This window comes from Solanum tuberosum, unplaced genomic scaffold, assembly GCF_000226075.1.
Source record: "Solanum tuberosum cultivar DM 1-3 516 R44 unplaced genomic scaffold, SolTub_3.0 scf00048, whole genome shotgun sequence".
NCBI lineage: Eukaryota > Viridiplantae > Streptophyta > Magnoliopsida > Solanales > Solanaceae > Solanum > Solanum tuberosum.
Window position 1 is genome coordinate 1,673,930 of NW_006238976.1, and position 21,130 is coordinate 1,695,059.

At 31.7% G+C, this 21,130-nt stretch overlaps 3 protein-coding genes across 3 annotated transcripts; 2 read left to right on the forward strand and 1 right to left on the reverse strand.

The window, feature by feature from the left end:
* The first annotated feature begins 4,294 nt into the window (after positions 1-4,294).
* LOC102584044 (transcription factor MYB21) lies at positions 4,295-9,744 on the forward strand. Its single transcript, XM_006343872.2, has 3 exons — positions 4,295-4,502; positions 7,434-7,563; positions 8,864-9,744. The coding sequence occupies exons 1-3, from the start codon at positions 4,370-4,372 to the stop codon at positions 9,585-9,587; spliced, it is 987 nt and encodes a 328-aa protein (XP_006343934.1). The 5' UTR covers positions 4,295-4,369; the 3' UTR covers positions 9,588-9,744.
* Positions 9,745-12,567: 2,823 nt separating this feature from the next.
* Positions 12,568-16,019, forward strand: LOC102584364 (mitogen-activated protein kinase homolog MMK2-like). The gene is given in 6 exon segments (NM_001287969.1): positions 12,568-12,826; positions 13,015-13,144; positions 13,241-13,378; positions 14,385-14,717; positions 15,272-15,455; positions 15,552-16,019. Coding segments are annotated over 6 exon segments (1,140 nt in total). The 5' UTR covers positions 12,568-12,653; the 3' UTR covers positions 15,734-16,019.
* A 20-nt stretch (positions 16,020-16,039) lies between these two features.
* On the reverse strand, positions 16,040-20,892 carry LOC102584705 (probable polygalacturonase). The gene is made up of 6 exons (XM_006343874.2): positions 20,788-20,892; positions 20,369-20,704; positions 17,515-17,635; positions 17,227-17,401; positions 17,059-17,129; positions 16,040-16,933 (listed from the first exon to the last, which is right to left on the reverse strand). The coding sequence occupies exons 1-6, from the start codon at positions 20,821-20,823 to the stop codon at positions 16,221-16,223; spliced, it is 1,452 nt and encodes a 483-aa protein (XP_006343936.1). The 5' UTR covers positions 20,824-20,892; the 3' UTR covers positions 16,040-16,220.
* Between the last annotated feature and the right edge of the window lie 238 nt (positions 20,893-21,130).

Below are 21,130 nucleotides of genomic sequence, written 5' to 3' on the forward strand. Positions count from 1 at the left end.
TAAACTCCTTGCCCCCCCTTAAAGCTAAGAATAATCATTCTCCCATTTATTTAATTTCTTCTAATAAGTGTCTTATTTCAAATGATTTGCATATTACTTTCAAATTCAGCTTCCTATTAAGCAAATATAATTCACATCAAATATGGTGAATGATTTGCATCACACCAACAGATCCTCTCCATTTCATAATCATCATTATTTTTGCCTTAATATTATTTAATTTAAAATTAATTAAATAATATAACTCTTTGTGTATTTCAACATGCAAAACATGTCAATCTATGTATATGAAATATTAAATTATTAAAATACATTCTAATTGAATCCTTGATTGCCCGCAGTTTAATTATCAAAGATTAAGAAAGTTTAAGATTCTTGATAATTACTCCCTCTGTCCCTAATTACTTGTCCATTTTTCCTTTTATAGTTATCTCTAATTACTTGTCCATTTTGACAAATCAAGAAAGGACAATTTTTTTTACCTATTATACCCTCAATTAAATGACTAATTACTTTGAAAAATCCACTTCATAATTAATAGGGATAAAATGGTAAACTCACTATGTCATTAATTGTTTTTTCAAAAGTGGACAATTAATTAGGGACAGAGGGAATACAATACTAATTAAAAATTATTGTTTAATGACATTCGTGAAGCTGTAAAGTGATTAATTGATGAGGGAAAGTTTTGATTAATTATATAGTTGTGATGGTCTACTAAGGATCTTATAGTGTCTATTCTTTTGGTTACACTAGAACAAGCAAGAAATTGATTTGAAAGAATCTTGTCTAAATTTAACAATGTAACATTCAATAAGTGGCAGTAAAAGGACACAATAAGCGCGATCTTAAATTTTTAGCCTCGCTTGATAATTTTATTTTAAAAAGTAATGTTTATCATTCATCAGACAGTTCTATCGATAATCTGAAAATAAGTTAATTTTGTCTATAATAGAGTTGTGAATATTTCAAGAAGTTACGTATATACTATGAAATAAGGTAATGTGTTGCTTATTGTATTGACTTGTGAACAATTACGTTAACACAAGCAATTTTTGTCTATGAGGCAAAATTTGTGGTTAATTGAGCAGATTTACTATAGTAAAATGTAATGAACTTCTACTTATAACCAAAACTAATTTATATCCATAACTTATGCCCGACGGGCAACAAGAGTCAATTAAAAAAGACAAGATTGTTAAATGGTCGGGGTTAAAAATTCAAGATGGAAGTCGTTCTTGTAAAGTACGTATGTAACAATTCAAAATTCTATTGTTATATGATATATAATGGGATGAATATGATTTCTCAACCCTTAATAATAAAAGTTTTACGTCTGACAACTTTTGAGATTGAAAAAACTCAAATAGAAAATGTTTCTCTCTTAATAATTAGCTCCATATGATACATAAAAAATTCAAATAGAAAACGATGAATTTCGTATACAAATAATTGTTTTCAATTCCAAGAGGAGTAGGTACAAAATAGGTTATAAAATGTAAAATTTGGAAAGCCGAAATAATAGACAAATTAAAGTTGGCTTCCCTTTTTCTTGATTGAAACCCAAGGATGTAAATAAAGTTATCCAGTTTTAATTATTAAGTTGGCAAATTCCCATCACATTTTTTATTTTATATTTTCAAAGAAAAGCACTAAAACTTTTGTTTTTTTTTTAATAATGAAAGTTGCCAAGTTAACTCACCTTACAATTGGACACTAAAATAATCATAACATACATTCTGCCTGGCCATGAATAGTAGCTAGTCGAGACTGGTTCGAACATTGAGAATGAAGAATTTTTTGATATAAAGTATTTTACCTTGTTATAATATGATTAAAATAGATTGATATTCAATAATAAAACAAAAATCACTATTGACTCATACTGATATAAAAGAAATCTTGAATGTTCTAGAGATGTTTAGGCTTCACATAGCGTACAATTACCTATAGAGTTTAAGTTATTTCAACGTTTCCGATATTTGTATCAAAGCTCGATCAAATTTAGATTCGTATATAACAGCAGTGGTGGAGCCAGAAATTTCACGAAGGATAGTCCTAGAGCTAAAGTGAGCCTGCTCTTCTTAAAAAGTGAAAAAAAAGCTATTACTAGTGAGATTCAAACACACGAACACTTTAAGTTTGTGTGTCTTTGCTCTTGACCTGAAACCACTAATAGGCTACATTATATTGTTGTGTCAAGGTGTCCAACATATATTATTTGACCACTTTGTTTATCATTTTAATTATATATACTATATAATTTTCCGACGAATTGGACACCCTGACATAAGGGTCCATTTTTTGGAACGACGCTCCCAATAGAATTTATTTTTCCCATTCTTAAGGGCTCAGACTTGAGAGCTCTAACTAAGGATAAAGAGATTTCAACCATCTCATCACAACTTAAGCACAGTAAAAAGGAGAATTATTGCTAAACCATTTTCGTATTTAAAAACATGTGTGATGGCGGCTAAATTAAATAATAGTCCGACATAATTTGATTAACAGAAAATGAAAGTATGATAAATAAATTAATAAAAAAGAAGAACAGTATTAAGAGTCTAATCAAGAAATTAACGTACTAGTAAATTTGACAAATAAAATCAAATGACGTCAATCATACTAAATTATTTTTTTCTTCCAAAATCTAAGCTTGTAAAGCAAGCAAAGTGATTATTTAATTGTGTTTTAATTTGATTTACAAGATTCTCAATAATATAATCATGTTTGAATTAAAATTACGTCCTCTTATACACTCAAAACTAGAATTGTGATAATGTATACTTTGAAAAGTTTCAATTCATTGTATGTTGTAAAACTTTAAAAGAAAGAAAAGAAAAAAAGAAAAAAAACTCACTATCTATCATCACTTTTTTTGTTGAAGCAAAAGGCAATCGATTGAGACATAGAGTGTATACAGACCTTATCTATTTTGAGAGTTTTTTTTTTGAAAAAACGACACCATTTTACATATAAAATATATTTTTTTATTTTTTTTATTCTACTTTCACCGTATTAGTAAAAAATAATATTATAATCATACAAGGGTTATGGCTAAAACCCAAATATCTAAAGTTATTATTTCCTTTTATTCTCTAACTTATTAGTTATCACGCAAGTACAAGAAAATGTACAATTATCGCAATCCCCAAACTAGAATTATAATGATTTTGAACTTTCTATGAAGAATTATTAATTATTATTGTTTAATTTCTCACCCATTATTTGATATCATAGTAAAACGTGAGATTTAAAGTAGTGCATTATATTGTAGAATCTACTTCTGAAGATGGAGCTCCCAACAAAAATTCTTTTTGAGTTGAACTTAAATTCTCTCCCACCATTTTTTTCCTTCCCATATGATATCTATAAGTATAACATTCCATAGGAAGCGTAATTCATAATCTTAAAAATAAAACAGATTATACGCTACAAAAGGAAAAATAACTTGATAGTATAAAAATTCTCTACATCGTCATTATCAATTTGAATATTACTTACACTCTAACTTAAAAGTACAAGTGATGTAGACAACTAAATTGTGCAAAATTTTCATTACCCCCCACCCACCCACACCCCTAGAGTGATCTCACAACTTACGTACGTGACTTGTGCTAGAAAAAAAAAAACGAAAAAGATAGGTAAAGGGTACTCGACCGAACAAGACGGCATGGTTGAATTAATAATATTTACTATTGGAGTTTGTTACAAAATACACAATTTGTCTACGTAGAATTAACAAGATATAATAATTAATTCAATGACTTTTTGATACACAATGACATAGACATAGAATAGAAAATTGATAAATATCAACCTAGGTTCTGGTGCACTGGTAGGTGGACTACTGATCCATTCTTAATCACATGTATCGGTTTGAGTTTTGGTTATGAAAAAAATCTTGTAGGAAGGGTCATCCTCATAATATGTATTTAATCGGAGCTATATTGTGGACATCAGACACTAAGTGAAAAATAAAAAAGAATAGAAAGTTGATATATCAACCTGAGTTCTGATGTTGTGGTATGAGACGACTATTTCATTCTTAATCAAATGTCTTAGTTCAAATTTTGTGTATGAAGAAAATCTTGTTCAGAACGCTATGTAATCGGAGCTTCAATGCGGACACGAAAGGAATAGAAAGTTGATGGAACGTCATTTTAGGGTTAGATGGAAACTAGTACTCTACAAGATGGGGCCAAAGTGAATAGTAAGTAATGTCGGCACTCTTTGAAAGATCATCATTTTGTTGGAGTATTTATAGCAAATGAAGTTTCAACACACACTAATTAATCACTTTGCCTTTGTTTCTTTTTACTAATTAATTATTATAATCATACAAAGAAAGAACAAGAAGGGATCATTCATGGGGCATCATTCATGTTGTAATCAACAAAAGGTAAAGAGAGGTCTTTGGTCACCAGAAGAAGATGAAAAGCTCATCAGATATATTACTTCTCATGGCTATGGCTGTTGGAGTGAAGTCCCTGAAAAAGCTGGTCACTCTTTTAACTCTATACTCTTCTTTTACACATTCAATAATATCAGTTCAGTAGCGGAAACAGAATTTTCACTTAAGACGTTTATGTTCTATTATATATACATAAAAATGAAAATTTTGACTTTGTCTATGTAGTGTGTTACGATTTTCAACGAATAAAGCTAAGAAGAACCATATATATCCACCCTTCTATCTTTGTTTGTGTGTGTGCGCATGAAAGAATATTAGTAGGGCACATATATAAGAGCAGAATTCATTGACTCTAAATTCTGAACTTCTACATTGTACTATATAATGTACATATTCATAAGACATAATTAAACTTGTGTTATTGATATTCATTAACATTGGCAAAAAAAAAATCACATTATTATTTATATTATAGAAGTGGCAGTTAGGTATAGCAGTCAGGACACCGTCGACATGTCTGCTAAGGAGAATTACAGTAGTTTGAGGCAGAGGCGAATTTAGGATTTTTCGAAAATGGGTGCACCAAGTAAAATGTATTAAAGTGAGAATTGATCCTTAATCCTCAAGGTCAAAAACTCAACATTTAACCATGTGGACCATTTAGACTTCTTGTAGTACGGGTACAAGAATATAATATTATACAAAATCTTAAAAAATATACATATAAAATATCTAACTTTACGAAGAGACCACGGGTGCGGTTGCCCTATTTTTTGGCTGTAAATTCGCCACTGGTTTGAGGGTAGTTTGGTTATTTAGGTGGTATTTCATAGAGATGGTGATTGTACTTGATGCTATTAAAGTTGAACGTGCATATCATTTGCACAAAAAGACCATTATTAAATATTTTATTTCCACTTTGTGCAGCATGATATTTCTAGAATATATTTTGCCCATGACTTTTCAGTTTATTTCATGATTTGTTCTCATATATTTTTGTAAATCCATCCAACTTTGTGCCTATTGTGGGGCCTATAGCTCTTCTTAACAATTTCTTCCATTTAATCATTCTCCATTAATACTTGCGTTACATTTAGGAATGCACTTTCCATTAGTTATCTAAATTATTCTTATGAAGCGCCTATTAAATTTTTTAAAGTTTTTACCAGTATTAGTTAATTGTCATTAAATTTAATGTCACTATAGACTGTAATGACATTTACAAAGAATATTAATTGTCACTAAAAATATATATTTGACGGAAATTAGGTTATTCTTGTTAATTAATTATCGTTAAAGATCATTTCTATTATAGCGGGAGTTTTAGGAGACCCGCACTAATTTATTTTAGTGTCATACAAACATATATCAATACCTACTTAAAATTTTCAATGTTAATAATATTTGTGTGTATTCATTTTACACATAATGGGATAATTTATTATACACATAATTTATTTTATAAAAATTTAAAATTATTTCATCAACAATACTTAAAGATATGTTCTACTTCTTTGCTTAATAGTCTGGTTCTAGATTAGGCTACCATGTTTCATTATGTTTTCTTCTTTAAATTTTTATGTTTTATTACTTTATAAATAAATAGAAAATTATGATAAAAGTATTATAAGTCATAATAATTAATAGTTTAAAATTATATATATAGCTAACTCTCAAAATTCCATCTATACCACATGAATTGGGATAAAAGTATTATAAGTCATAATAATTAATAGTTTAAAATATTTGAAAACATATATAAAAAATTGTTAACTCTCAAAATTTCATCTATACCACATAAATTGGGATAAAAGTATTATATGTCATGATAAATAATTTTGAAAACATATATATAAAAAAATGTTAACTCTCAAAATCCATCAATACCACATAAATTGAGATAAAGTATTATAAGTCATAATAATTAATGGCTTAAAATATTTGAAAACATATATATAAAAAATTGTTAACTCTCAAAATCCATCAATACCACATAAATTGAGATAAAGTATTATAAGTCATAATAATTAATGGCTTAAAATATTTGAAAACATATATATAAAAAATTGTTAACTCTCAAAATCCATCAATACCACATAAATTGAGATAAAGTATTATAAGTCATAATAATTAATGGCTTAAAATATTTGAAAACATATATATAAAAAATTGTTAACTCTCAAAATCCCATCTATACCACATAAATTGGGATAAAAGAAAAGATATATATTATGTAAAATACATAAAAATATACTATAAATCACAATAATTAACAAGTTATATATAATAAAGGACTTATTAAAAAGCTAGCTAACTTTTGAAATTTTATTTGTATCACATAAATCAGGACGAATGAAGTGATATGTATTTTATATGAAAGATACATTAAAAAAAGTACTATAAATCACAATATTGGGACAAAGTATTTTAAAACTGGTTGACTCTCAAATTCATTTGTGTCACTTAAATTGGGAACAAAAAAAGTAACATATATTATATGAAAATTGCGTAAAACATATTATAAATGGTAATAATTAACAACTTAAAATATTTGAAAACATATATATAAAAAAATTGTTAAACTCTCAAAAATCCCCATCTATACCACATAAATTGGGATAAAAGAAAAGATATATATTATGTAAAATACATAAAAATATACTATAAATCACAATATTGGGACAAAAGTATTTTAAAAACTGGTTGACTCTCAAATTCATTTGTGTCACTTAAATTGGGACAAAAAAAGTAACATATATTATATGAAAATTGCGTAAAACATATTATAAATGGTAATAATTAACAACTTAAAATATTTAAAAGCATACTAAAAATTGGTTGACTTCAAATTTCATAATCCGAAACCTCATAATTCTCATTCCACTTCATTGACCTCTTATAAGTCATCCTTACATACATTGTTATTGTTGTTACGTTTACATATTGATATCGGACCCTTTTAATTTGAGATTGAGACATAGTTAATTAATCAACTAATGGGTTGTTTTGGGTCCTATAGGGCTTCAAAGATGTGGAAAAAGTTGTCGTTTGAGATGGATCAATTATTTGAGGCCAGATATTAGAAGAGGAAGATTTACCCCAGAAGAAGAAAAGTTGATTATAAGTCTCCATGGAGCTGTAGGCAACAGGTTAATTAATTTCAATTTCTTACTAATAAAAATGTCTTATTTTCATTGCATTTTAAGTCTTTTATTTTTCTTTCAAATTTTAGTATTCTATATAGCTAGTTAAACTTTCTTTTAGCTTCACATATAATGTACATTGTGTTTGGATAGGTTAATGTATAGAGCTCTGTGCCGGTTGTAGTATTAGTATATTCATGTAGTTTTTGACTTTTGGTATCTAATATCAATCAATGTATTTAGGTGATCATATCTTATTATTATAGCTTCTTGTCTATATTTTTTGCATTGCTTTGCTATTAGCTGTCATGTGTTTTTTTTAATTAGCGTTTTGATTTGCTTGAGTTGAGGGTTTTTCAGAAATAGTCTCTCTACCTCAGAAGGATAGTGATAAAGCCTACATACACCTATTTTTTGAAACCTCACTTTGTGAAATTTCAGTGAATTTATTGTTGTTATTGCAAGTACTAGTGGTGTGAAGTAGTGAAACTTAAGTATTTATAATTCACTTATTCCTCCTTCCTATTTCTAAATTATGTTTCACTTTGAAAGCAAGATTGTAATAATATATTGGTCTGCTTTTAAAATTATGTGCATATGATACACACAAAAAACGCACTCAAAATTTATTTCATTGTCAAAGCAGTTTCTAGAAAAGGACATTTAAATTAAAAAGGTAACATCATATGTACTTTTCAGTTGATAATAATATGTACTTTTCAGTTGATAATAATACTCAATTAATCAAATAGTTTCTCTTTCTTTTATTCTGTATTTTATTCTTAGTTCAATATATAATATTACTAGAATTCACAACAAGTTACATGCTATTAAAAAAAACATATTGGTGTACGGATCATATAAAATGAAACGAAGAGAGTAGTGACTTATTTTGATAGTGAAAATGGATTTATAACCTTATATACTTTAGCGTGTAAAGAATTTTATTATATCAGTGCATTTTAAAATATTGTAGCACGTAAAGGTCGCTAATTGCATTTTCTATGGACGATTATAGCATGTGGTGATAAAAACTTACTTCACCCGTGACCTGATATTTACTCCGACTTAATAGAATACATAACGCATGTCGTCACATGCACTCTTATTGCTAAACTATAGTTAGTTAATACATATTCCAAATTTTAATTTTAACTTATTCATCATAAATTAAAGTACTATGATTTGATAGAGAAAAAGGTAATTTTTACCTTCTTATAGTTATCTTTACCAAACCTCTAGAAAATAAAGATTTTGTCCTGTTCTACTCATTTTCTAACATTTCCTATGTAAAACAACATTGTAGGTGGGCACATATAGCAAGTCATTTGCCTGGAAGAACAGATAACGAGATAAAAAATTATTGGAACTCCTGGATAAAAAAGAAGCTAAAAAAACCTTCAAAGTCATCAACAAACACAACTTCTAGTACTGATCATCATCACCATCACCAGCAACATCAAAGATCTCCATTGACAAATTATAACACAATTACAAGCCAACAAGATATATTCTTCACACAAGACATTGGAACAAAATCTCAAATACTCCTCCAAGATTCTACCCTATTCAATTCACCAAACCAATTGTTCTTTTTTGATGGTGGTTCACTTGACTCAATGACAAATGTTATTATTAACGATGCCACAAATCGAAATGCTACTAATAACACCTCGTTATTTCAAGAAACATCGATATTGAACTCAGAGTTCTGCTGGCAAGTTGATCAACAACAAGTACAGACGTCTTCGTACGCGATAGGGATGGATTCAAATTATTTGCCCCCATTGATAGAGAGTATGGTACCACCAATGGAAATACCTAGTAGTAATAATAACAATAATATAATGTTGGAAGGACAAGAAAATAATAATGAATGGAATAGTCAAGTGGACACTCAACAATGTTGTCCAAGTTATCTATTTTGGGATCAAGAAAATGGATCAATTGGCGGTGATCATGAGATTATAGATCCAACTACATCAAACAATATGGGACAAATTTTATCTTCTTTTCCTTCTACTTTATGAGATGATTGAAGATTGATTTTTTTTTTTTTTTTATTTTGAATTATTTCGGGAGTTTTTTTTTTATTAATTGAGTTGTGAAATAGATTAGAGAGTGAAATGAAAGCATGTTAATTAATTAAAAGTGTTTCTTTGAACATATTTTCAAAACTAAAAGAGAGGGAAATAACATTGAGTTTTTCTATCTATGAGAAACGTTTCACTTATTCTTTAATTCACCTATTAGTATTCAAGTTTAAGTTATATATATTTATAGTTGGATATTTGTGTATTTTTTTTTTTTTACATTTTATCTATTGTAATAGACAATTTGATTAGTGTCAACATCATAATTTTATATTTGAAGGAGGCTTAAATTTTAAATCTTTTATATGACTTGATAGTGGAAAAATATAATTTAAACCAAGAAAAAATATAAGTCGCTCAAGCAATTTTACAGGACAGTACAACGTCGTCGAATTTTCTTAAATATGTATATTTAGATAAAAGCAAAATGAAAGTATATTTTATGTATAAATATTGAAAATGATACCGCTTGTTATTGTAGTGATTTATTCTATCTTATTCACTTCTTTTAACATTGATAGTGCTTATAAAAACATAAGTAAAAATATGAGGAGGTTTATGAAATTATCTTGAAAACATAAGTAAAAATACAACGCATCCTATATTTAGTAAGAACTAAGAATAAAATAGGTCCAGTTTGATTTAGACCAACTCTCAGGCTGGTCCATTTTAATGTTTTTTTTTCTTTTGGGCCTTGAGTAATAATATTCTGGGCCATTTTGTAGTTATCCCTTTATTATTCCAAATAATTGGTTTCTTTTTGGGAGTAAAGTAGTAGTAAATAATTTTTAAAAATATATTTTTATTATCTTTTTTTTTTCCTTGCAATTTATAGACCTTTAGACTATCATAGGCAGATAAAAGAAATATCCGAATTTGTGTTAAAGAGATTTCACTTTAAAAATAAATCGCTCTCTACCAAATATAATTTTATTCCAAGACTTAACTTCGAGACTTTTGAATTCTAACCAAGTCTCAAAGAAACTTATTGCCCTACCATAACTTTTGGTGATGGTTTCTTATATCATTTTAGTTCACTTTTCATTGGTTGGTTGCTTACAAGAATATTACCCATAGGCCATAGTGCAATTAGCTAGAGGTAGCAAGCATCACTATAGTGGATAAAGTTGTTTCTTTCTTAATCAGAAGCCTGAGGTTTGAGTTCTAGGTATAGAAAAATTATTGATAGGTAATGCTTCTTTCCAAATGAGGCCGAATCCGAATCAGTTTGGCCTCAATGCTAAAACCGAACACAATCGGAAAAAAAAAGAGATGGCAAGCTTTTTTCATTTCTCATTACGTTTTTGATATTTGTATTGAAATCCAATTAAATCCGAATTCGTGTCAAGAAATCTCCTAATGAGATAAAACGCTTTCAAAAACAATGATTTGATAATTCAAATTCAAATTCAAAACCTCTGATTAAGGACGATGATTCTAGTTCTACACTTGAAGACAAATCATCAAGACTTTGACCCCTTGAGAGAAAACTCAGAGGTAGGTGGAAATATGTACAAGTTGGTCTTTGGAATAGAACTTCCAACAAATTGACCTAAGAATTAATCTTCATTCAATTTCATTTTCAACTACTTTATCTAATTTAATAAATTTTTTTAGAAAAAATTATAAATCTCTATGTTATATATCCACGCGTATTAGGTTTTGGATGTTGAAAGTTTTGGTTTTTTTTTAGTACTATATTTCTTTTTTAATATTCATCAAGAAAGAAGAAAAAAAAAAAAAAAAAAAAAAAAAAAAAAAAAAAAAAAAAAAAAAAAAACGTTTTTGATATTTGTATTGAAATCCAATTAAATCCGAATTCGTGTCAAGAAATCTCCTAATGAGATAAAACGCTTTCAAAAACAATGATTTGATAATTCAAATTCAAATTCAAAACCTCTGATTAAGGACGATGATTCTAGTTCTACACTTGAAGACAAATCATCAAGACTTTGACCCCTTGAGAGAAAACTCAGAGGTAGGTGGAAATATGTACAAGTTGGTCTTTGGAATAGAACTTCCAACAAATTGACCTAAGAATTAATCTTCATTCAATTTCATTTTCAACTACTTTATCTAATTTAATAAATTTTTTTAGAAAAAATTATAAATCTCTATGTTATATATCCACGCGTATTAGGTTTTGGATGTTGAAAGTTTTGGTTTTTTTTTAGTACTATATTTCTTTTTTAATATTCATCAAGAAAGAAGAAAAAAAAAAAAAAAAGATGACTTTTGAACAAATTTAATAGAGGACTTGAACATTTTTTTTTTCAATGGAGTTTATAGAAAATCTTGACTATTGACTGGGATGTAAAGATTTAAGACTCGTTTGATAGGAGGGATAAAAAATACTAATAACTTTGAGATAAAATGCAAGATTATTTTCTCTTACGTTTAGTTAGGGTTATTAGACTATTAGTTAATTTGGAAATTATTTTATCCACTATCTATATAATACTATAATGAATCTTATGGAATATCCAAATCATGAGATAATTTTTTCTATCTCATCCTCATCGTAACAGATATCACTCTTAATGAAAAAAAAGAGAGAAATACTCGTAACTAAATCATCTGTCATGATTTACGTACATCCTCGCATTAACTTTTTTTATCTTAAAAATGACGTTTAAAATTTGTAATCTAAAATTGATTTGTGTGCGCCTATATCGATTCATTATATATACATTCAGCTAACTCTGCATAACATAGTTAAGATATGAAATTTGCAGAATTTCAACATGACCTCTAAAATTAATTCCTGTAATATTTTTATTTTCGCATTTCCCCGTATAGTGAAAGACTGAAGTTTAGTCCACTCAACTAACTTCACGCATTTTTCAAATTTCAATGCCGTGTCCAATGGTATAAATTCAGAAAAAAGTATATTTAAACCACCATAAATCGCCGACGAGCCTCCGTCAAACGCCGCTAGAACCCAGCGACTTCCTCTACCGGCTGCTTGGCACCACCAGTATTAACTAACGCGACGCCGTCGTCATGGCTAATCAAACCGGCGGAGCTTCAAGTACCGGCAGTCGTGATATCAGAGGAGTTCTCATACACGGTGGGCAGTACGTCCGTTACAATGTTTACGGCAGCTTATTTGAAGTTTCCAGCAAATACGTTCCTCCAATTCGTCCAATCGGACGCGGCGCTTACGGCCTTGTGTGGTAGGTTTCCGGTGAAGTTTTGTTTACCTATTAGTGTTGTTTTCGATATGCTATTTATGTGAATTGAATGGTAATTATGTGAAAAAAGAGCACAAATGGCTTCCTACTGATTAATTTTGCTCATTTTAGTAAATTTTTGGGGCTTTATATGATGGAGTAACCGTTTGTTATGTTCTGCTATTGGTTAGTGCTGCTGTAAATTCTGAGACGCGTGAGGAAGTTGCGATTAAGAAAATAGGAAATGCATTTGATAACAGAATTGATGCGAAGAGGACATTGAGAGAAATTAAGCTACTTCGGCACTTGGACCACGAAAACGTAAGTGTATTGTGCTCCTATATGGTGATGAGTATGTGAATGAATTTGATTGATTGCTTCATTGGTGGTAATTTCAATGTTTTGTTAAATATTCAGATTGTCGCAATCAAAGACCTCATAAGGCCACCAAAGAAAGAAGCTTTTAATGATGTGTACATAGTTTCTGAATTAATGGATACAGATCTTCATCAGATTATTCGATCTGAGCAGCCTTTGACAAATGATCACTGCCAGGTTTCTGTTCTTTCTTGACAATTCTGTTATTAGATATTTATGATTTGTGTAAAATGTGTACTTTTATTTTCTATTTTGATTCTACAAATGGTTGACATGAAGTTATGGTTGATTTATCGGAAAGTTGTGTTGTAGGATTTAGAAACAAACTCCCACATATATTACTTGAGCTAGTCTAGCTGCTGTTGTAACACCATTTCCTAGTTAATCAATTTGGATGAGATCAACGAAATCATGGAGAGAAAATCTTATGTTATTATGTGTTTATTGTTCTGTTTAGGGAAATTTATCAAAGTCAAGGGTGACAGCTATGTACTATTTTTTTTATTTGATAATTGTGGTGTCCGGCCTAGCTTGCGCGCACCTCACTAATTCCACTGTATACCTGCCACCTCCCACCAACAATAGGTACCAGGTAACTCTATCCACCAATGCTAGGAATAATGGGAAGAGATCACCTAGTGTTGTTTGTCTCTGCTGGGATTTGAAACCTAAGACCTCATGGTTCTCACTCGCTTCATTGACGTCTGGGCCACACCCTTGGATGCTAAGCTATTACTGTTTTCCCCATTTGTGCTTATACTATGACTACAACACAGTTGTTACTCTGTGGCACTATTCTGTAAAAATAAAATATGGATGGGATTTATTAGTCATCAGATCCTTAAAGATGTCAGTTACTGGTAATGATTTTTCGGAAGCATTTAGATGTCCATAAGTTCCTACAATAGATTGAAAAGGCGTGAATGAGTTGGTTTGTCAGTCTAACAATCTCTTCTGTTCTCCTGACAATGTTATCAATCCTGCTGGGGTGCCAGACTTGCATGCCAAGCTAGACTATTGTTTAGTATTTTCTCTTAATAGCATGGAGGAAATCCTAGAAGTTGGTCCAGCTTTCACTGGGAACATTCTAATATACTGCTTTCTTTCCTAGATTTATTCTGGCACACTGTTGTTACCTTATCTGGATTCTAATAGTTGGATAACATTTGACTTAATTTTGCAGTACTTCATGTATCAGCTATTACGTGGACTGAAATATGTACACTCAGCAAATGTCTTACATCGTGATCTTAAGCCAAGCAATTTGTTCCTAAATGCAAATTGCGACCTCAAGATTGGAGACTTTGGGTTGGCAAGGACAACTTCTGAGACAGATTTCATGACTGAGTATGTTGTTACTCGCTGGTATCGAGCACCTGAATTGCTCCTTAACTGTTCAGAATACACTGGAGCAATTGATGTTTGGTCTGTTGGTTGTATTCTTGGTGAAATAATGACAAGAGAACCTTTGTTTCCTGGAAAAGATTATGTGCAGCAGCTGAGACTCATTACTGAGGTAAAAGTCATGTCAATTCTTTCTTTGGTTTGCAATACATTTCCAACATTCTTTAGCTAGAACCTGTTTTTAAAAAATCATTTGGAAGCTTTAAAATATTGATCTGCTGACATTCTACCTGCATGTCTTGAAGTGGAAACGTTAAAAGTTAGTATTAGAAAATTGAGACCTGAAAAAACCTCCTCTTTTCTTTCACTTTTCCCCTCCTTTTAAAATTGAATCATTGCTCCCTTCTGAAGTTGGGAGTTGAGAGTGATATCCAGTGTCATAGCCAGTGCTATGCTGTAACTCCATGCAGACAATGCTTTCAAATGTTCATTGAATAAGTAAGTGATTATTAGTGTCATAGCCAGTGCTATGCTGTAACTCCATGCAGACAATGCTTTCAAATGTTCATTGAATAAGTAAATCATTTTATATTTTCACAACGGGTTCAAGAAAAGGTCTGACTAAAAACAGCCTTTCAGTATAGACGGGACTTGTATTTTCTGCCTCTGAAGCAGTTTGATCAGCTTATCATTCCCAGCTTCAACTGTGTTTCTTCTGTCGTGAAGCTACTAGGTTCACCTGATGATGCCAGCCTTCAATTTCTGAGAAGTGATAATGCCCGAAGATATGTCCGACAGCTTCCTCAATATCCTAAGCAACAATTTTCTGCAAGATTTCCCAGCATGTCTCCTTTGGCTGTCGATTTGCTTGAAAAGATGCTTGTTTTTGACCCAACCCGTCGGATTACAGGTAAAGCACCAAAAGATCTGACCTCAACCTCTGCATGATATGTTTTCCTTTGTAGTTCATCATGTGTTTACCTCATGTGTGTTCGGTTATGTGCAGTTGATGAGGCTCTTTGTCACCCATTTTTGTCATCTCTTCATGACCTCAATGATGAGCCGATTTGCCCCAGGCCATTCAGTTTGGATTTCGACGAGCCCTCAATCACTGAAGAAAAGATCAAGGAACTGATTTGGAGGGAGTCCGTGAAGTTTTACCCGGACTTTGTTGAACAAAATATATGATGGATTGTCCTGTTTTGTATCATATGTAGGACATATTTTTCTTCCTTTAATACATTGTGTAAGTTATGTTTCACTGGAGGAGAGAGCTGAATTAAACCAATATCTTGGTTTAGGAGATAAAACAATTCCTCCTAGTGATATGAGATGTAAAACATGCTTATTTTCATCTATTAAATTGTTTAATGACTATTCAGTCTTACCACATTGTGGACTAGGAATTCTTGTAAAACACTGAAATAGCTTTGTTACGGTTCAACACGCATTCACCAACAAACTTTTTTCTTTACTTTATCTTGAAATATTGGCTGCATAAATTCGTGGCATTCACAATATATGTAACAGTTACAGATATTAGCATGTCTCGTCCACAGTGAACAGGGATCGCCAGTATATATTCATGGACTGTTCGGGGGTGTGAAGCAACAGAACAATTAAAGTGGGTATGATATCGTCTTCCATCTGAAGAAATTCTTATTACATTGATGTATTAGTTATATATTTTCTTCCTGCAGGAACACGTCTGAATTTCCATATCATCAATTGGTAAGCTCTCTGTTGGAAAATTACAGGGTGAAGCGTACTCCGTCCCTTGATCTGGCAACAAATCACAAGGCTGAGGTACCACACCACTTGAGATCCCGGAAATATCTGTACAATTCCAGAAAAGTTTCTTTGCTTTAGGCGCCATCTCTATCGTGACATTTGATATGCAGATTCCAGTAAACGGATCACCAGAAATTCCTGCAAGCTTGGCAGCAATGGTCACGTTCTCAGCAACCATATCGCGGTAATTGATGTTTTCAATCACAGGTAACGCGTTGGGATCATAGTTGTTGTCTGGATGAGAACCATAATCTCCCGTCATCCAGAATACGTATTTCATTGTTTTCATTGTCACGCCTCTAACATATATATCCTTCACGTATCCGCCTCTTCCTACTGCAGTCTTGATTCGAACCGCTGATTCTGTATTGATTGCTACAATGTCCTCTGCTCTTACATCTTGAATTCCTCCTGACATCTCACTGCCTAATGCAATTGTTGCACTGGTTGGAGAAATGCAGGTGATTCGCCTTATAGCTAGCTGCTTTGTTGGCATCCCAAAGGCGATTCCATACTCGTCCCAACCACTCTTAACAGCAATACAATCGTCTCCGGAGACAATGTAACAGTCTTCTATTCTAGTATTTATGCAAGAATCTGCAAGTAAGACTCAGTTTAATAAAAAACAACTTCATGCTATTAGGTTGGCTATATGAATCTTGACTTCTTCATTTAAGCTCATTTCATAACATCAGCATACTTAAACACTAACGGAAGATTACCAGGGTTAATGCCATCAGTATTTGGAGATCTGACCGGTGCAAGGATAGTGATACCTTGGATGATAATGTTGCTGCATTTCACAAAGAAATTTAACTTTTATCCTCGGTAACTATTGAATTAGAAGTAAATAATATTGAACTTTGTGAAATCAAGATTAATTTGGTTACCTGCAATATACAGGATGGACATTCCATGAAGGAGAATTAATCAAAGTTAGACTGGAGATCTGAATATTATCAGAGTACATGATTTCTATCAGGTAAGGCCTTGTAAATTTTAGTTCTCCATTGTGGAATTTGTCCCACCATAGCTGCCCTTGCCCATCAATGGTTCCATTTTCACCTGTTTGAATTTAGAGTATCAGCGACAAATATTCTAATTTTTTATGTGAATTCAGACATAAGATTTTAAACTAGAATGTAGCAGTGACATAAAATGAAACATCATAAGACTACCTGTGATGACAACATCAGTGAGGTTGGATCCAAAAACAAGACTAATGAATCTACCGCCGTCTGTATCCCTTCCTCGGCCGTAGGACGGCAACGGTGCAATCACCGGATAATCATTTTCATCCTAAAGAACAACAGGAAATCAGTGATAGAGCAGGATAAGGGTGGCCGAGTTGGTTCATATTTTCATGTGGTGTTTGGATCAACTTATGTATATCTCAATTATTTTCCTGTATATTTATTATCTTCTACTAACACTTAAGGGTAGCAGAGTTGGTTAAGCAGGGATCTTCCAAATGGGGGTCTTAGGTTCGAAAACCCCTGCATGCTTTCTCGTTCGAGCTAGCTTGTCGCACCAGGATTTGTGGGTTATTATACTGAAGTGAGAGGTTTACCTTGTACGCATCTGAAGGATAGCTAGCGATTGCAAATTCTTTTGTCATCGAAGAGATATCGAGTAAATTTTAAAGATTCTTGCACCTTCCCCAGATGCTACCAACATTACTTTGAAAGACCCTCCATATGGTAGCGCTTAAAATGTGATCCTCAGGTTATAGAAAAAGGACAAAATGAGTTTTTTTTTTTAACCGAGAAATCCGTCTGTGACCGACCTGAACCAATCACAGCCTTCTAAACTCGATAGATAATGGGCCCGCCCCTCTACCCTTCTCCACTTAAATACCGGGCTTTGCTTTGCATGGTGTGGGGCTTGAACCTGCGACCTAAGCCACAAATCCTCCACCTTTTGCCACTCAAGCTAGGCCTTGGGGGCAGGACAAAATGAGTTCACGTGATGAATAACTCTGAAAATACAAGAAGTATATTCAGCTTAATCATCAGCATAATTGGATAAAAACTGACTGTTCCTTAAGATTAGTGGTTGTAACTTTTTCACGTCCTGAAATGGGTTCGGGTTATAATCTACATGTATTTCGACTAATTCAATGGATACTTGCTACGTTTTATCCGTACATGTATTAAGTAATTCTATGTATCAAGACTTGAATAAAATAAGAGTAAAGTAAGCTTTTTTTTCCCTTTTATTTCAGTCTTTGTATACCTTATTCTTATGGGAATGCCTTGAATTTTTTTTAGGGAAAATTGTATATAATAGCAAACTATTAATTCTAATTAAATGTTATAAATATAGTTTGATTTAATTGTACCTCATAGCAAACTGTTGCTATTTCACCTCTCTCCTGGTGAATCTCGCTCGCCACTCGAGTTCTCTTCCTCACCTCTCTCGTTTTTTATACAAACGCAAGCGTATAAAGTGTGTTTGTGTTTGTATAAAGCGAGAGAAAATTGTATATATACATATATTTTCGTTCCCCTCTCTCCCCTCTCCCAGATCTCGCTCTCTCACTCGCCTCTCTCACTTTATACAAAAACGCAAATGTATAAAATGCGTGAAAATTGTATATATACATATATTTTCGTTCCCCTCTCTCCCCTCTCCCAGATCTCGCTCTCTCACTCGCCTCTCTCACTTTATACAAAAACGCAAATGTATAAAATGCGTGAAAATTGTATATATACATATATTTTCGTTCCCCTCTCTCCCCTCTCCCAGATCTCGCTCTCTCACTCGCCTCTCTCACTTTATACAAAAACGCAAATGTATAAAATGCGTGAAAATTGTATATATACATATATTTTCGTTCCCCTCTCTCCCCTCTCCCAGATCTCGCTCGCTCACTCGCCTCTCTCACTTTATACAATTGATCTTTTTGTATATGTATACCAAAGCAGATTATACAACTGTTTTTTTTGTATATGTATAGCGAATTATACAAACTTTGCTATAGCATACAAATATGAATTTTGTGTTTGCTATATTTGAAAGTTGCTCTTTTTTTTATACCTAGCTAATAAGATCCACTGATTGATTTTTTATTTTATTTTAGGAAACAATTATTGAGTTAGAGTTACGGTGGAGTTGGACTTAATTAATTGAGAGACATTCTCACCGCTAAAGTAGTGCAACTTTTGTACTATTCTCAGTGGGTTGCCTTCATTCACGGACTGGAAAATAAGGTACAGATATTAAATTCATATGACACTATTTTCGTTGACACCTAACTATATTTAATAATGAACTATCTAATGTTTTCATAAAATTAAATTGTATATGTTATTACATCCTTTTTGCAAATCTATTTTATCCAGATTCCAGATAAGAATTCCTCCTTCCATCAATCGTAATTAGGGGGTGATAAATGCGCGATTTGAGCTAAATTTTTATTTGGTTAAAAACGAATAAATTATTGTCTGATCCTACTTAAAGTTTACTTGGACTGAAATGAGCTGATCATATAAGCTAAACAATAGATTATAATTAATCTCGCTCAAATCTTACTAAGCTTTAATTTCTTTTATTTCCTTATAATATACTTAATTATCAAATAAAACTAACAAAATATTTTTTTTCCTCCTTTTCAGTATAACTCTATATAATTTATCAAATAAAACCTTTTTGAATTAAAATGTTTTTTCAATGAATTTCATATGTCAACTTAGACTAAACATTTGGTTCAAATAAGCTCAACATTTAGATGAGCCGGGTCAAAACAATTTAGTCACTAAGTAGGTGGATAATCAATCCATTCAAACTTAAACATTGAACGTTTAGATGTGCCGGGTCAAAATAATTGAGTTGCTTAATAGGTTGATAATTAATCAAACGTTTAGATGAGCCAGGTCAAAATAATTGAGTTGCTTAGTTGATAATTAATTGTTCAAACTTAAACAAGTTGGACTGCGTAATAATATTGTTCATTCATGCATTTCGAAATTTGATGATAAATTCAAAATTGAGAAATAGGCAAATGCACAAAAAAAAAAAAAAAAAAGTTACCTGAGAGGCGAGAAGAACGGCGTCTTTGTCGAGATACAGAGTAAAATGGCTGGTCAAATTGAAACTCCCCGTCAGCCATTTTCCGGCAGGTACATACAGCATCGAACCGCCGTCCGATTGAAACTGGCTCAGGTGATCAACCGCCGTTCGAAAAGCGTCAGTATTCAACGTCGTTCCGTCGCCGATTCCGCCGAAATCCGTCAACGATGCAGTGTGTGCTCTGCAACTTATGGCGGAGTACTCGACGGTTTCCCATTTGTGTACTTTGTGCCGGCCGTGAACATTACCGAACGCCGTTAAAATCACCACGGCGAGTAGTAAAACTCGGCGAATTGCCTATCAGAAGAAGTTAATTCAATTAAAATGCGAAAAAAAAATAGAAACTAATGAGAAATTGGAAAGAGAGAGAGAGAATTTACAGGAATGTGTGTGAGAGTACTAAGTGGAAACTCCATTGTTATGTATGTTGGGATTCACGGATTTGTCAGACATATATACAAAACCGTTTTAACTTTTATAAAACGTCTCTCCATCTCCGCAATGAGATAAGATTCGCGTATATTCTATCCCGATATTTCATTAAATATATTATTGTTATAATTGTTACTAACATGACATTTCAAACTTGTCATAATATTTATACAAGAATAAAAAAAAATTATTTGTATTTTGTGTTTATATCAAATTAATGCGCATCAACATAGTCAAGTAATAATTGAGATAAACATGTACATCAAAAGTGTATACATAGGACATGTATCA

What these genes read in the sequence shown, in the direction of transcription:
- LOC102584044 (XM_006343872.2), top strand. Translation starts at nt 4,370, where the DNA reads ATGGGGCATCATTCATGTTGTAATCAACAAAAGGTAAAGAGAGGTCTT. An exon ending in TGAAGTCCCTGAAAAAGCTG is followed by an intron (nt 4,503 to 7,433) that starts GTCACTCTTTTA and finishes TGGGTCCTATAG; the next exon opens with GGCTTCAAAGATGTGGAAAA. An exon ending in CATGGAGCTGTAGGCAACAG is followed by an intron (nt 7,564 to 8,863) that starts GTTAATTAATTT and finishes ACAACATTGTAG; the next exon opens with GTGGGCACATATAGCAAGTC.
- LOC102584705 (XM_006343874.2), bottom strand. Translation starts at nt 20,823, where the DNA reads ATGGAGTTTCCACTTAGTACTCTCACACACATTCCT. An exon ending in GTACTCTCACACACATTCCT is followed by an intron (nt 20,705 to 20,787) that starts GTAAATTCTCTC and finishes TTCTTCTGATAG; the next exon opens with GCAATTCGCCGAGTTTTACT. An exon ending in CCGTTCTTCTCGCCTCTCAG is followed by an intron (nt 17,636 to 20,368) that starts GTAACTTTTTTT and finishes GTTGTTCTTTAG; the next exon opens with GATGAAAATGATTATCCGGT.